Source organism: Gracilinanus agilis, chromosome 1 (genome assembly GCF_016433145.1).
Source record: "Gracilinanus agilis isolate LMUSP501 chromosome 1, AgileGrace, whole genome shotgun sequence".
Lineage (NCBI taxonomy): Eukaryota > Metazoa > Chordata > Mammalia > Didelphimorphia > Didelphidae > Gracilinanus > Gracilinanus agilis.
Window position 1 is genome coordinate 723,513,657 of NC_058130.1, and position 15,191 is coordinate 723,528,847.

The 15,191-nt window shown below is 38.8% G+C and overlaps 1 protein-coding gene across 1 annotated transcript in view; it reads left to right on the plus strand.

The window, feature by feature from the left end:
• Window positions 1–1,672: 1,672 nt before the first annotated feature.
• RAB8A (RAB8A, member RAS oncogene family) overlaps window positions 1,673–15,191 on the plus strand; it is a 28,341-nt gene continuing 14,822 nt past the window's right edge. The window contains exons 1-4 of the mRNA XM_044658569.1: window positions 1,673–1,796; window positions 5,117–5,177; window positions 7,106–7,166; window positions 8,680–8,757. Of these exons, the coding sequence (XP_044514504.1) occupies window positions 1,673–1,796; window positions 5,117–5,177; window positions 7,106–7,166; window positions 8,680–8,757 (324 nt within the window). The remainder of the gene's footprint in view (window positions 1,797–5,116; window positions 5,178–7,105; window positions 7,167–8,679; window positions 8,758–15,191) is intronic.

Genomic DNA, 15,191 nt, shown 5'->3' on the forward strand with positions numbered 1-15,191 from the left:
GGGAGGGAGGGAGAGAGAAAGGGAAGGAGGAAGGGAGGGAGAGAGAGAGGGAAGGAGGGAGGGAGGGAGGGAGGGAGGAAAAATGTTAATTATCTTGAGAGAATGATTTTGGGGTAAGAATATAAGTTTATTGATTATATAATATTTATTGGTTAGATGAGCTTCATAAACAATACAGTGATATAGATTTCCATAGCTATCTCCCTATCAAGGGATGAGCTGTACTGTCTGGTGGTTTATTAGATTTTTTTAGCAGCTTATTATTCAGCCCCTCCCTTGATCATCCTACACTTCTTTAATTAGTGATAGCTAAATAGTAAGTCAGTCATCAACCAATCCACTCCTCCCCAACCCAACAAGTGGATAAGTCACATACACAGAAAAAGAACTTTTGTCTCCATTTATCAACAAAATTCTATTTTTAAAAGGAAGACATTCTTTGGGATGTCCAAAGACAAAGAAAATGCAAAAAGCAGCAGACTGGATGGTATCTCTGACCCAGAACCCAGACACTGGCATACAATAATTTTCCCTAACATATAAGAATTAATACAGTATATGAAAAATAAATTCTCACAAAAGAGGGGGAAAGGACCTTACTTCAATTCCATTGTAATTAACATAAATATCAATGGTTGCAGTCTGGCCTTACACCAATGATCAAAGTTGGAGTTGAAGATCCGAGTTCAAGTCCTGCCCCAGATATACTGTATATTTGCTCTGTGACCCTGAGCAGGTCACAGACTTCTCAGTAGCCCAGAAAGCTTTTTATGAAAATAAATTAGAGGAGCCGCTCCAGTGCCATGGGTGGAATTCGAGGTAAACACGGGTTCAGGGAGGAAAAAAACCAGAATGGATGAATGAATGGATGGATGGATGAATGAGCGAATGAATGAATGGACAGACAAATGAATGACATCCTCGGAGGTTGGTGGGGTCGGGGACGCCCGCTTGGAGGAGCCCAGGTCTCCTGGGTCCCGGCAGCCGTCTTGGGGACTGCAAGTACGGGCTACAGTCGCCTGCTTCAAGCTAGTCAGGACTCGCTTGCTCCCTCTTCCAGCTCCAGCGGAGGCCAAGGTAAAGGTGGTCGCCTCCTGCCGGCGGCTTCAGTTAACGGCCGCTGAGAGCGATTAACGGCTGCCCAGGGCCTCCCGGAGCTCCCTCAGTACCCCGCCCCTTACCGGGGCCCACCCTTTCCTCCCATGTGACTCCCCTCCCGCGCCCTATGGAAGGGGCGGAGCCTCGCCGCGGGGCGCGGGAGCCGGGCTGGGTCTCCCCCCGCCCAGCTAAGGGCAAGGGCGGGGTCTCTGGGTTCAGCTCGGGGAATTAGCGGCACCCTCCCTCCCCTGTCCCCGCCTCCAGCTCATCTCACTCCAGTTCCCATTTGAACCGCGAGTTTCTATCTCTGACCAATCCTTAGGCCGTCCTGTCGAAGTGAACGTGACCCTAGCCAATGGGAGACACGCCCAGGGTTGCTTCCTGCTTCGTCTCCCCATCTCCTTCCCGGAGCCCGCCGAAGGGTTTCGGGGGCCGGCGAGGGGTGGGCGGAGGCTACCGTGACGCGCAGTGGGACCTCGGCCAATCGTGGGCGGGCGCTCCGTAGATTGACAAGGGCGGCGTCCAGTGTCGGGGCGCCGCCGGCACTTCCCGTCGAGGAGGTATAGTGTGTAATATGGCGAAGACCTACGATTACCTGTTCAAGCTACTGCTGATCGGGGACTCGGGGGTGGGGAAGACCTGTGTCCTGTTCCGATTCTCCGAGGACGCCTTCAATTCCACCTTCATCTCCACTATAGGTAGCGGGGCTGGGACAAGGGACAGAGAGGCGGAGCCTCGGGTTGCTGGGAGGGAATGGGGCCGGGGACGGCCGGCAGGGCCCTGGGGGATTGAGGGGGAACCAGGGCTGGAGGGGACAGAGAGTCTACAGGGGTGGCCGGGAGGGAACCCATGGTAACAAGGCGTCCGGGGTGACGGAGAGAGGCCCAGGGCTGGGATGGGGGGCGAACTATGAAGGAAATCACAGCGGGATGGGGTGTCCGAAAGGGAACCTCGAGGGGAACTGAGAAGAAACCCCAGAAGGTACTGGCAGGGAATAGGAAGAACCAGAGAATCAGGATGATGATGGAGGAACAGTCTCCCACCCATTCTCCATGGTTGGGGGGATCCTGGCTTGGGGGAAGGTAGGGCCTGGGATGGTTGGGACAGGATCATGGGGGCCAAGTGTCTGTGGAAAACTGGACTGTCGGGTATCAGTTTCCCTTCACTCCCAGGTTCAAAGGCTGACAGTGGAGTCAGTCAGCCGGAGGGAACTGGAGGAGTTTAGCCAAGAGCATTATTTTGTTTTCCTTAGGGCTTTCCTGCCCAAGCCCCCCACGAAGCCAGGGTTACCCTTTACCATTCCCATTACCCCCAGGAATGTTTCCGTAGGTGCCTCGACTGACACAGTGTTAAAAGGGACCTCTAAGATCCTTTATTCCGGCTCTGTACCACCCCCTCTTATTTTTGGGGTTGGGAAGCAGAGGCCCAGAGAAGAGGAATAATTTACCCAAGGTCACACAAGATAGATAATCAGAGAATTGAGACTAGTGTCATAAGGCTTCTAATTCTATCCAGATCACCAAAGGTTTTTTAAGTACCTACAAGGCATGAATTCTCAGTCTAGAGCTATTCTGCTAGTAGCTTAGTCTCTAAACTCCACATCTGAGCACTTAGGGCCCTATCAAGTTCTGTCTCTATTAAGTGTTTTCAGCAATAGAAGTGGAAGTAGAGCCTGGAAGCCCAGAAGGTGGTTACTAAATATCATTGTAGTGTCTTTCCCCTCTCACTTCCCAACTTTTCCTTTCAGACTTCCCCATTTCCAAAGAGAGATCACTAGAAGTAACAGTAGTATAATGGAAAGAATGCTAGAAGACCTGAGTTCTAATACTGGCTCTATAATTCTGTAACCTTGAACATGTTTCTTCCCCTCTGCAGCCCTCAGTTTTCCCATCTGTAAAATGAGAGGATTGGACTAGATATTCTCTGAGGTCTCTAATAATAGCTCACATTTGTATAGTCCTTTATGGTTTATGACATTCTGTTGAGAATTAGTAACCTTAGTTCCTGTTTCCAGCCCTCTCATTAAAGTAAGGTTAAAGTAGTCCCAAAGCTAAGATGAAGTGATAGTACCTTCCCTTGTGTCATCAAAAGTAGATGAATATCGGCTCTGCACCTTAATCAGCTTCAGCCAGACTTCCCTATCTTCCTGCTCAGAAAGCACAGCTGTTACCCTACAGAGGGACCTTCGGTTTAGAAAACTCATGCATTGAAATTAAATGAGACTTGTTGAATAAAGTTGTGAATATGAAAGGTATTGAATAATGGATACTTATTGAGCTGTTGGCAGTGCTCTGTTAGCCTTTAGTATAACTTGGGCAGATCTGGCTCCATTCAGAAATTTGCTGAATGGAGAGGATTGAATGGAAAGATTGACTTTTTAAATCAGATTACATGGACTTTATGACAGGCTTGGTTAGTTCTACCATTTAGCTAGTTATATGATCTTGGGGTCTTAACTTAATTCTCTGTGTTTTCTTGATGTTTTCAACTCAATTCTTTCAATGTTAAATACCTACTAAGTGCCGGGCACTGTGCTAAGGGAAAGGGATATAAAAAGATGCAAAGGAGTTGAACTAAAAGACCTTTGAGGTCCTTTCCAGCTCCAAATCTTTGATTACATGACAGAATGGTCCCTGCCCTCCCTCTTGGAGGTTCTGAAACTTCCCAATCTGATGAGGCCTGAGGCCTTACAGAAGGGAATCAAAATAGCTGGTTTAGTGACTTTGTCTCTGTCTGAGAATAGGTTTCTTTCTTACTAATTCATTCTGGTTTCTTTAAAGACCTTTGAGAAGTGGAAGTTAAAGCTTTGTCACTTCCCTGCAAATCAGAAAGCAGTATAGCTAATGCTTAACTTAAGACTTCAGTTTTACTTACTCCCTGAAGATTTCAGCTTAGAAGTTTTCCAGGTCCTTACCAGCACTACTGAGATCCACTTTGGGGTTTTCATATAGGAATCCTAGTCTTTTCAAGCAGCAGTGGGCCTTGAGATCATTTCATTCCAGTCCTTCATTTCAATGATGGAGAAACAGCCCAGAGAATGAGAGAATGACTTTTGGCCCAAGTCATCCAGAGAGTAGTGGCAAAGCCCAGCCAAGGTCTCACATACTGGTGCTCCCACCTCAATGAAGTTTAGTCTCTCTCTTGTATTTAATCTCTCTCTTAGCAAGAAGGTTATTACTTTGTAATTTGGGGAGCATAGAAAGTAAACCTGTGATTTCTTTCGTTTTGGGAAACTCCCTAAGAGGAAAACTCCTTTTACCAATACAGACTGACACTCTGCATTTTATAGTCTTTGAGAGTTACCAGAACCACTGAGAAGTTAAATGGCTTGACCAGGGGCACATAGCTCCTTGGGGGTGGGGCAGAGGTAAAATTCAAACCCATCTCTTACTGACTCCAAGATCATTTCTATCCATTACACCATCTTGTCTTTCTACCTTATAATTAGGCTTCCTGGTTCTTAAGCCTTATAAATTACACTTCTTAATTAAGCTTATGGTATTAACAAAACCAAAGAAAAGTATGAAACAAAGTGTTGCCTGAAGGGCAGTACAAATTCATCAACTCTGATCACATGTCCCTTTAAATTCTTGTCCTAAAAAGTAAAAAGGAATTTTAATTAGAATTAGCATATATTAGCAGTCAAACTCTAGATTCTAGAATATAGGTGGACACCACGATGTATAAGGGCAGTGATAGTTTTTTTGTTGCTTTATATTAATTGTCTGCTGTGATTTTTGCCATTGTTTTACCATATATGCTTTCTTATGGTTATCCTTAACACTTATCATTTAAGCTTGGTTCTTTGTCTTCTGGGAATCAATCCTCGACATTCTGGTTCCATTTCAGATAGCTCTACCGAGATTTTGTATGAATGTACAGTTTGGATAGCTGAGTTAGAACTGCGCAATTGATTTCAGCGAGGTGAAAAGTGGGGTTGGAGGCAGTAATGACAACACCTTACAAAAGCAATAGTGAACTTTTGAAATGTACTAGTAATGTCACTTTTTTCTTTTAGGCATTGACTTCAAAATTAGAACTATAGAACTAGATGGCAAAAGAATTAAACTGCAGATATGGTAAGAGTCCCTTTTAAGTTTTAGAATTTTTCTCTTGTATTTATTGATGCATTTGCTAGTACCTTTAATTTCTACAGTGCGTTAATTAGAAGCATTCAGTGTCTATGAGATATAGCAGCACCCCTTATGTAGCTTCTCCTCTTCCCCCTCCTCCTCTTAAATATCTTGACCATGTCTAATTGTTTACAAAACTCTGGCTAGTCACTTGAACAAACAGGTTTTCTTCAAAAGAGTTTTGTGTTTCACACCCAGCTCAAAGGACCTATTTTTTCTTTTGGTTCTTGGACATAGGCTTTGTGTCATTGGGATTTTCTGAGCACTCCATTTGGGTTTCCTTAAAGCTGAACTTTTTCAGTCATATAATATTCAAGATTGTCAGAAGCCAGATACACCTTTCCTTCCATGTGGGTTTGTTCAGTCATTCCTGTCTACTTCCATTTAATTTGAGGGAAAGCCTGTATCTGCTGCTCATTGGGATAGAGAGGTAACACCAACTCAAATTGTGTTTGGATCATATCAGTGTGTAACAGACTGGCTTTTTTCATATTCTACTTTATTCTCTTGGTGAAGATCCCAGGAGAGGAATATAACTAATGAAAACATTACTTCTTCGCATACTTTCCTGAAATCCCAAAGCAAAGTTCAAACACAGGCATGTCTTGCTTAGAATACATGTTTTTATTTTCAAGGCCTTGAGAGTGAATTCCCATGGTGTAATATATGTGACAAATTGGCCAGGACTCTAAACCTTTGACTCAAGAATATTGTAGATGAATTCTTGGCATGCTTAGGTATACCTATGATTTATATATTGTTTTACTGCCAAAAATGGACATTTATGATGGGATAGCACTCAGATTTTAACATCTGAGTAGACACTGCAAACAGATAAGTTTGGTTTTAGATTTCTCGTGTTGGCTTGATTTAAATTAATAATTTTTTTAATACTTGCATTGTGTTAGATATGCATGGTTGAGTTTTTTGTTTTGTTTTGTTTTGTTTTAAACCCTTACCTTCCAGCTTAGAATCATTAAGGGCTAGGCAATGGCGGGTTAAGTGACTTGCCCAGAGTCATAGCTAGAAAGTGTCTGAGGCCAGATTTGAACCTAGGACCTCTTGTCTCTAGGCCTGGCTCTCAATCCACTGAGCCACCCAGCTGCCCCCATGGTTGAGTTTTAACATAGATGATCCCTGGTTTGCATTACTCAGCAATATTCATATATTGTTCTTGTGAGACGACAGAGTTCTCAACTTCCCAAGCCCAGTCCTTTCACCAGTCTTTTCCTCTTTCCTTTAACTTGTTCTTCACACTTTTGCCTAATTAATCTTCCTTATACATAGACCTGGCCATGTCATTACTTTACCAGGAATCCTTTAGTTGTTCCCCTTTTGCCAAATAAAAATCAAATTCCTCATCCTGCCATTCGAGGCCTTAACCTTTTCCAGCATTATCTCCTACTGTTTCCTTCAACAGACTCTGTACCGTAACCAAACTGGACAGTTTATCTCCCCTTTACACATCCCTCACTTACCTACTTTATGCCTTTTCTATACATATTTTGATACATTTTAAACATACTGTCTTCCTATCCTTCCTGTTGAAATCCAACCTGGCCTTTAAAGTTCAACTCAAATGCATTCTCCATGAAAATATTGTCTAGCCTTCCCAAGATCATTTTTACTTTCCCTTTGGACCTCATATAGCCCTATTAGCAGCCTCTTTTGTACTATTTTATATTAGTTAGCTGTGTGTCAGATTTCCTCTGTCAGAAGGAAAGGGCTGTTAAGCTAAAATTTCTTTTGCTCCCAGTGCCAACACAGTTCTCTGTATTTAATAGATATTTAATAAAATGTCTGTTGAATCCTTCCTCATTGAGGTAAATGAATATAATTATACATTTCTAAAACCACAAATCTTTTTGTTTTAGGGACACAGCTGGTCAGGAACGGTTTCGAACAATTACAACTGCATACTACAGAGGTGCAATGGTATGGGTTCTGTTTGATTTTTTTTTTTAATCATAATTATCTCTTTCTAAGGAACTGGCTATATAGTCTTTTGAATAAGGTAATATGCATGTACCTTTGGGTTGGTTTTTTGTTGTTTTTTTTTAAACCCTTACCTTCCATCTTAAAATCAATACTATGTATTGGTTCCAAGGCAGAAGAATGGTAAGGACAATGGGAGTTAAGTGACTTGCCCAGGGAAACACAGCTAGGAAGTGTCTGAGGCCAGGTTTGAACCTAGGACCTCCCATCTCTAGGCCTGACTCAATCCACTGAGCCTCCCAGCTGCCCCCATACCTTTGGTTTTGAATAATGTAGTCATAAAAGATATGTGTATGCAAGGGTATGGTGATGATTTCCTCTTATGGTTTAACAAAGAAAGCCTTGAAGAAATGTGAAATGAGATGTAGTCATTTTAAATCTGTAAAGAAGTTTTTAGGAGGATTAGAAAAGAACTTTGTACTCAGTCAGAAGGCCAGAATAGTACAGGGCAAAAAGGGCTAGATTTGGAGTCAGAAGGACCCTGGTTCAAATACCAGCTCAGCCACTTTCTACAGACAAGCCATTCAGCTTTGCTGGGCCTCAGTTTCTTCATCTAGAAAATAAAAAGGATTGACTAGATGACCACTAAGGTCTCTTTCAGCTTTAAACCTCTTACCTTGCGAAATGGATTTTGGTCCTGCCTCTGACTTTGTGTGACCATGGGAAAGTCACTTCCTAACTCTGAGGCTGTTTCATCATCTGTAAAATGAAGGTGATAATATTTATGCAATCTACTTTATGCTAGAATGAAAGTACTTTGTAAACTAAAGCAGTTATTTAAAATTCAAGCCATTAGTAAGTTAGGCAGAATTAGTTTAGTTTCAGTACTTACATTCACAATGATTTCACTCATTTTAGTCATTAATGTTTTTATAGGTGAAGAAACATCATCTCAGTTGAAATGATAGGTGCCTAGCTTTAGAGTTGGGGAGAGTTTAGAGCTCTTCTAGTCCTGGTTCGCCTGTGATTATATGGTTAACAAATGACAGCAGGGATCAGAACCTGGTGCTCCTGACTCCATTGTTCTCTTCACTACACTCTACTGTTCCTATCTATTATTGATTTATTCATAATAAAACAATTCAAAACAGTGATTTTTCCCCCAGCTGATGAGATACCCTTTTGTTCTTTAGTAAAAGTACAGTGTCAGATAATCCAAGCTGGACTCACTCATATCCTATTTATTCCAGTCGTTTGGCTTGTTGTCAAGCCCCTGTTGCTTCATTACAGCCAGTTTTTCTGGTCTTTTCTGCTTTAGCTCGAGCTAAGTGTAATGTGCAAATCTCCCACATAACCCATTCTTTTCTCACTGATTCCCATCTCCACCTACAGTAAGGCTACAAAGGTTGTAAATACTAAGTTGAAGTCATAGAATGCCATTGGGATGTGGGTACAGCTTTCAAGATTTCTTAGTGTTTTTAATGGAGGCATTTGTTAATTTATCTTTTCATAGGGCATCATGCTGGTCTATGACATCACCAACGAGAAATCTTTTGATAATATCCGGAACTGGATTCGAAACATTGAAGAGGTAGTTAGTTAACTGGTACATTTAAATTATTGGGGATTTTTAAATGTTCATGAGTCAATTAATTAATGATTCAGTTTTATCTAATTTTACATAAGCTAAGGTCCTAGCCTTAGTATTTTTATTTGGCAGTCATCAGGAAATAAGCTGTGTCAAGTAGTGAAAGCACACGAGACTTGAAATAAGATCTAGGTTAGCAAATTACCTTACCTCTCAGTCTTCTTATTCACAAAATGAGGCTAATATTTGTGCTTTTGAAATTTTAAAGAATTATATAAATATGAACTATGGTTCTGTAAAAACCTGATATAAATGGGGCTGGGGAGTGCAAAGCCACAGAATACTTTTTTCCCCCCTTTCCCAATAAAGCTTTAATAATCTGAAAATTTTGAGCTATCATTTGGGAGTTTTCTCATGGATTCCCAGAACAATAAGCTCCTTAGACAAAAATGACCTTGGAACAGTATATATCACCAAGTATTGATGACTAACTGGGAGGTGTTTCAGACCTGAAGTTCAGGAAGAGGACTTCAGTCAGTCATAAACCCACAAGAAAGTAAGGTCACATCTTTGCTGATAGGAACCTTAAAACTGACCATTTTTACAGCTTTTTTCTACCATACTCTCGTTCCTTCAAACTCATGGGATATAGAGTTTGTTGAAATGTATTGCATTGAGACAGGGGATGGTATGTCTGCTAACTTAGTTGACTTTTAAGAGTCTATTCATTCAAGGTAGATGAGCCATGACGCTATGTCTGTCCCAGTCAGACCATAAACTTAGACAGGTATATGAGTGCAGCCTCAGGAAACAGGTTTAAATGTATGTTTGTGAGAAGATGACTGGAAAACTGTCTTTCCTGATTTAAAACACAACTCAGCCTAGCATTTGCAGCAAAGCTTGTTTTCCTAGGAAGGGGCTATTCTGATTACCGTTGTTACTTTTATTCATACTTTAATATTTAACCACAGCCTAGTGTTGGTACCTCCTTCAGGCCAATGACAGCTCTTTCACACCTTAGGCCACAGCTTCACACATTGTGAACCAACAGAAATTCATCAACTGGCCTTCTAGTAACGAACCTCTCCACCAGATAGAGCTAGAACAGACACAGTTCATCAGCCCCACATGCAAAGACTTCCCAGCTCAAAATGTCTGACCTTGCTGTTGCCTTTTATTCACAGCTTCCTGTAGTTCTTCAGTTAGGCTTCTGCAGTATTTTGGGTTGTTTGTTTGTTTGTTTGTTTGTTTGTTTGTTTTTTAAGAGAAGCAGGCTGGGGAATAGAAAGAACATAGGGTGTGATTGGTGTGAAAATCAAATAATATATCTAAATGCCTTATGAACACAAAACTCTTTATAACAATTTATCATTATAAATGATTCCTCTCTTATTTTTTTAAACCTTTACCTTCCATCTAAAAATCATTACTATGTATTGGTTCTAAGGCAGAAGAGCAGTAAGGGCTAGGCCATGGGGGTTAAGTGACTTGCTCAGAGTCACACAGCTGGGAAGTATCTGAGGCCAGATTTGAATTCAAGATTTCCCACCTCTAGGCCTGGCTCTTAATCCACTGAGCCATCTAGCTACCCTCAATAATTTCTTTTTTTAAAAAAAATATTTATGTCCTAAATTTTGGCCACCCCTGATGGTTTTTGTCAATTCTGAGAATAATTTCTTATTTGCATTGCATTTTTCTAGTTTTATGTCACTAAAATATGATATTAGAATTGAATTTTGTATATTTTATCCCTGCAATTTTGGCTTGCTAAGAGGGAGGAATATTTTGAAGTAGACATATATTCTCTGCCTGAATGTTACTTTGGATTTACGAATGTGTGCTCATTAAGTATACTTGAACTGCCATTTTCTTTGTTCTCAGGTTTGAGAATTAAAATAAGATTTTACTACTAAAATCATATTATGTAACCAATTATCCTTTTTTGATGTCTTTGGAGCTCAAATAGGGATTATTTCTTCTTTGCATTTTGGGGACTGGGGGAAGAATCTCCAGCAAATCAATGAGGTTTAGCCCTGACCTGGGTATTAGAATATTTGAGTTCTAGTTATGGATGTGTCACTTTACTAGCCATATGAGCTTGTCCAAGTTATTACCTTAATTATTAGGGCTTCAATTTCCTTATCTGTGGAATTGGGGAGAGTTGGACTAGAAGATGACCTTCAGTCTATAGAATTGTCTTCAGTGCCAAGTTCTTTTCTGGGGGCTAGGGAAAGGGGGGTTAAAGAGAAGCCCCATGTCATCTCTTTCCACTCTATTAACTGCATTAACCTAGGACTGAGGATAGTAATCTCATTAACTAATTTTTGTAATGTTTGTATTTGCTATTGTATACTGGTTTTATTAATTTACATTTTTTTTCTTTTATCAATTTGGCTAATGGTTTATCAGATTATGTTTTAATTTTTTCACAAAATCATTTTTTTGATTTAGGGTTATTGTATTTTGTTTTTTTTTTATTTGTTTGTTTTCAGTTTTTCGGGGGGGGGGGTTCTATCAGTTTGTTTTATTCCCTAGAAACTAAATTATAATGCTGGAAGGAACTTCAGAGAGAACTTTCATTTCTTTTTTAATTTTAGTATAAACTTAGGAAGATATAAGCTTGGTAAGAAAACTAACATTCTTGACATTTAAATAAGAAAAAGATTGTATGTGAAGCTATACATTTCTGTTTAGTTTGGTCTTTTAAAATGTGCATACTGTATACATATATTTTTCCTTTGTTCAATTCTACTATCTTTGCATAATTTCATATAAGCTTCCTCATATTACTTTAATTCATTAATGTCTTTTCTTATAACAATATTTCCGCTGCATTCATATTCCACAATTTTGCAAGATATTTTCCTGCTTAAAAAAATCCTAAGATTTGAGCCTACTAGTAGAATTACTAGATCCAAAGATCTAAACAAAACCGTTTTGTGGATTGCTCTCTGTAGCTTTGCAAAAAAAGTCGCAATTCTTAGCCTTCTGCAGCAGTGCTATCATGTGCCTGTTAGTGACAACTGTCATTCATATAGTTCTTTAAGATTTGCAAAGTATTTTGTTACATTTATTTTCTACACAGCTTTATGAAGTAACTGCTATCATGGAGATCTCCATTTTACAAATGAGGAAACTGAGACTCTGAAAATTTAAGTAGACTGCTTAGAGTCATCACACAGCTAATAATTATTTTAGGTGTGATTTGATCCAAGACCTTCAGACTCCTGAAGCTCTCAGCCACTCCATTACTCTTCTCTATACAACCCCACTAGCATAAATTTTTACTATTTTTTCCCATTTTTAACAATTGAATAAGTGTAAAGTCATATTTCAAAGTTATTTACGTTTTCTTTTCTCAGATTATTAGAACATTGGTCCAGATTTTTAAGTGATTATTGATAATTTTGTGGGGGAGGCAGGTTCCCCTTTGAAGGTTAACTTTTGACCTGTTGAGGAAAGAATCTTAGTCTTATAGATTTGAAAGGCAGATTTTTATCATACATATTTATGGCAAAGTTTTTTTTTCCCCATTCTGTGTCTTTTCTTTATATTCTAGACACATTGTTCTTTGTTCTGTAAAAACATTGTAGGTGCTTAATAACTTTTGAAAATCAATATGACCAAATGCATCTATTCTGTTTCCTATAATTTCCTCTATTTGTTAGAGAGCTAAGAATTTCCCTCCTCTTTACAATTATAATAAACACCATTCAGTTTTTTTTTAAATATTTAGACATTGATCCATTCCAAATTTCTTTTGCAATATGGTATAAGGTTGTGTAATCCCATTTTTCACCATTCTGCTATCCAGTTTTCCCAATAGCTTTTTTGGTTTTGATTTTCAAGTAAAGAATATTTTCCCAGTGTTTTGTGCTCTTGAATTTTGCAGATACTGTAATATTCTAAATGCCTCTGGTTCTTATTCTACGCCATTCTCTTTTTTTTTTTTTCTTCACCTTATTCTTACTCCAAATCTAGTGCAATTTCCTCTACTCTTACTTCTCTTTTAGAGTTTGTCTTGTCTAATTCCTTTATTTTACCCAATGAGAAAGTCAAGCCCTAGGATTAAGGGCAATGATTCCCATTCCTAGTTTTATTATTTTTCTTTTTAAAATTAAGACTTTTTAAATTTCCTTGTGGTTGGGTGCCTTTTAATTGTGTTTTGTTGTTTCTATTTTTAATGTAAGGTGGCCTGCAAATACAGTGTATAGAATTTCTGCCTTTTTTCTGCTTACAAAGAATGTTTTTATGTCCTAGTATAATATCTTAGAATTTAGAGCTGACTGAGACCTTAGAGATCATCTGATCCAACTCTCTAAGGCCTAGGGGAAGGAAGTAAGTACCTGTCTGAAGTCACACTTCAAGTTAGAGGCAGAGATCCAGTTCTCCTGAAGTATTCCTTCCACTCCATTAGTTAACCACTTCTTCCTCACGTCAGTTAAGGGCACCTTATTTATTGTGTTATTCAATTCTTTAATTATTTATTAATTCTTTGTCTTCTTTGTAAGTTATTTTCTAATATTGTGGTCCCTAGTTACATCTATATTCCTCTCTTTGTCCAAAGTACAGTATTTCATTACAGTTTTTTTTTGTGTGTTTTTTTTTTGTTGCTATGTCATCTGGGTCAGAGAGATTCAATATTGCTAGATTTTTAGTGTTTAATGTTACATTGTGTCTTTGTATGTTTTGGTGCTTTTTGCTCTGTAGTCTATTTTATCTGTCACCTCTGCCTTTATTGTAATTCTAAGAACCCTTAAAGACTGAATATAAATACCTCTTTTTACAGATAAGGAAACTAAGGCTTTGAGAAGGACAATGATTTGAATACAGTCACCTTGAAAATAAGTGACTGAACCAGAACTAAAATCCAACTCTTCTGAATCTAAATCCTTTGCTCTCATAGACAACAGATTGAAGTTAAAGACAAAATCAACTAAATAATGACTTCCCTAGCCTACTGTGAGGTTGAGTTTCTACCTAACCTATATGTTTTCTCTTTATAATTCTGAGGGTTTTCTTCTCTTTACCTAATTTCTAGAGTATATTTAAAATTATTTTCCTGTAAATCAGATTAAAACAATATTTGCTCACTTTGTAACATTTTTAACTTCAATGATTTTACACATATTTAGTTCCCAATATTGCTTTTTATTGTCAACTAGATAAACCTTTACATTTATCTAGGGATAATATAGCATTTCGTTTTGGAAGTCAACTACCCTCTGCATCCTTGTTTAAGGATGCTGATTTTGGTTTTCTTTACCCTTCTTTATCTCTTTTTTGTCATGTCTTTTTTCAGGTCTCCATAGCTTTTTTTATTGATCTTTACACATGTGAGACTTTAACAAAGTATTCCTTCATTTCCTCAAAGTCCTGAAATAGTTTGTCAGCTTGTAGTTCCTCAGATTCTAAAAATGGGCTTGAAATAGGGTCATCTGTTTGTGTGTTCTGACTTGGTACTATACTAATGAGATAACTCTTATTCCTCTTTTGTTCTTTCTGGGTTCCTCCCTTTCCCTTCCCTGGCCCCTGTCCTGTTCTTCTTGAAGGTCTTTGGGGCATATCCCAAGTCATTTCTTATCCTTGAATCTCTAAATGTTCTCTCCTTTCTTCCTGGCAGCTTGGAAAATGCCATCTTTGTCTCTTAAAGTTTGCAAACTTGCCAGGTAAGTGTCTGGAGGACTGTCTTTGAGGATGGTTCATGGAGGAGACTCTGTGATCCTCTTCATGTTCAGGCTGAGGCCTTCCATAAGTTTCAGAAAATGTTCCTTTAATAATTTCCCATAGTGTGGTTTCTATGGTATTGGCCTTTTCTGTCTTTTTTTTATCCTTTTTTAAAAATTTAATTTAACCATTAACAAACTAAATACACAAATATGAACTAAACAAAAAATTATACCTAAAACTATTTGTAGTTTTTTTCAATTTAAATAAATTAATTTTTACAAAGTAATAATAAAAGCCATGTTTGTTACTTTGGCTCCCTTTGAACTTTTCTGGTTCCCCTTCCCCCCCCCCCCCAGATTTCATTACTGCTTTTATTTACATAATAATAGCCAGTGTATACTTTATTTTGGTCCTGCTTTCTTCATTTTTATTATTTCATATGTCTTCCCATATTTATTTGTATCCTATCTCCTTTGGTGCCCTTACTGAATCATTATGATGCTCCTTGATCTATTTTCTAGGTTCTTGAGTTTCTCTTATGAAAATGCCATCTGTTTGTATGTTCTAATAATAACCTAGTTTTGCAGCCAGCAAGTGTAGCTTTTGTCATCACTGCTGAGGCTCTACTACCTCAGGTTTACACATCACATTCTTCATTCCTGTTTTAGTTCCTCTAAAAACCATGCCAACTCATGTCCTTTTTATTGCAGCCTTTACTTTTTAAGTTCCACTTGACCTCTCCATCCTTTATATTCCCATTTATGTAC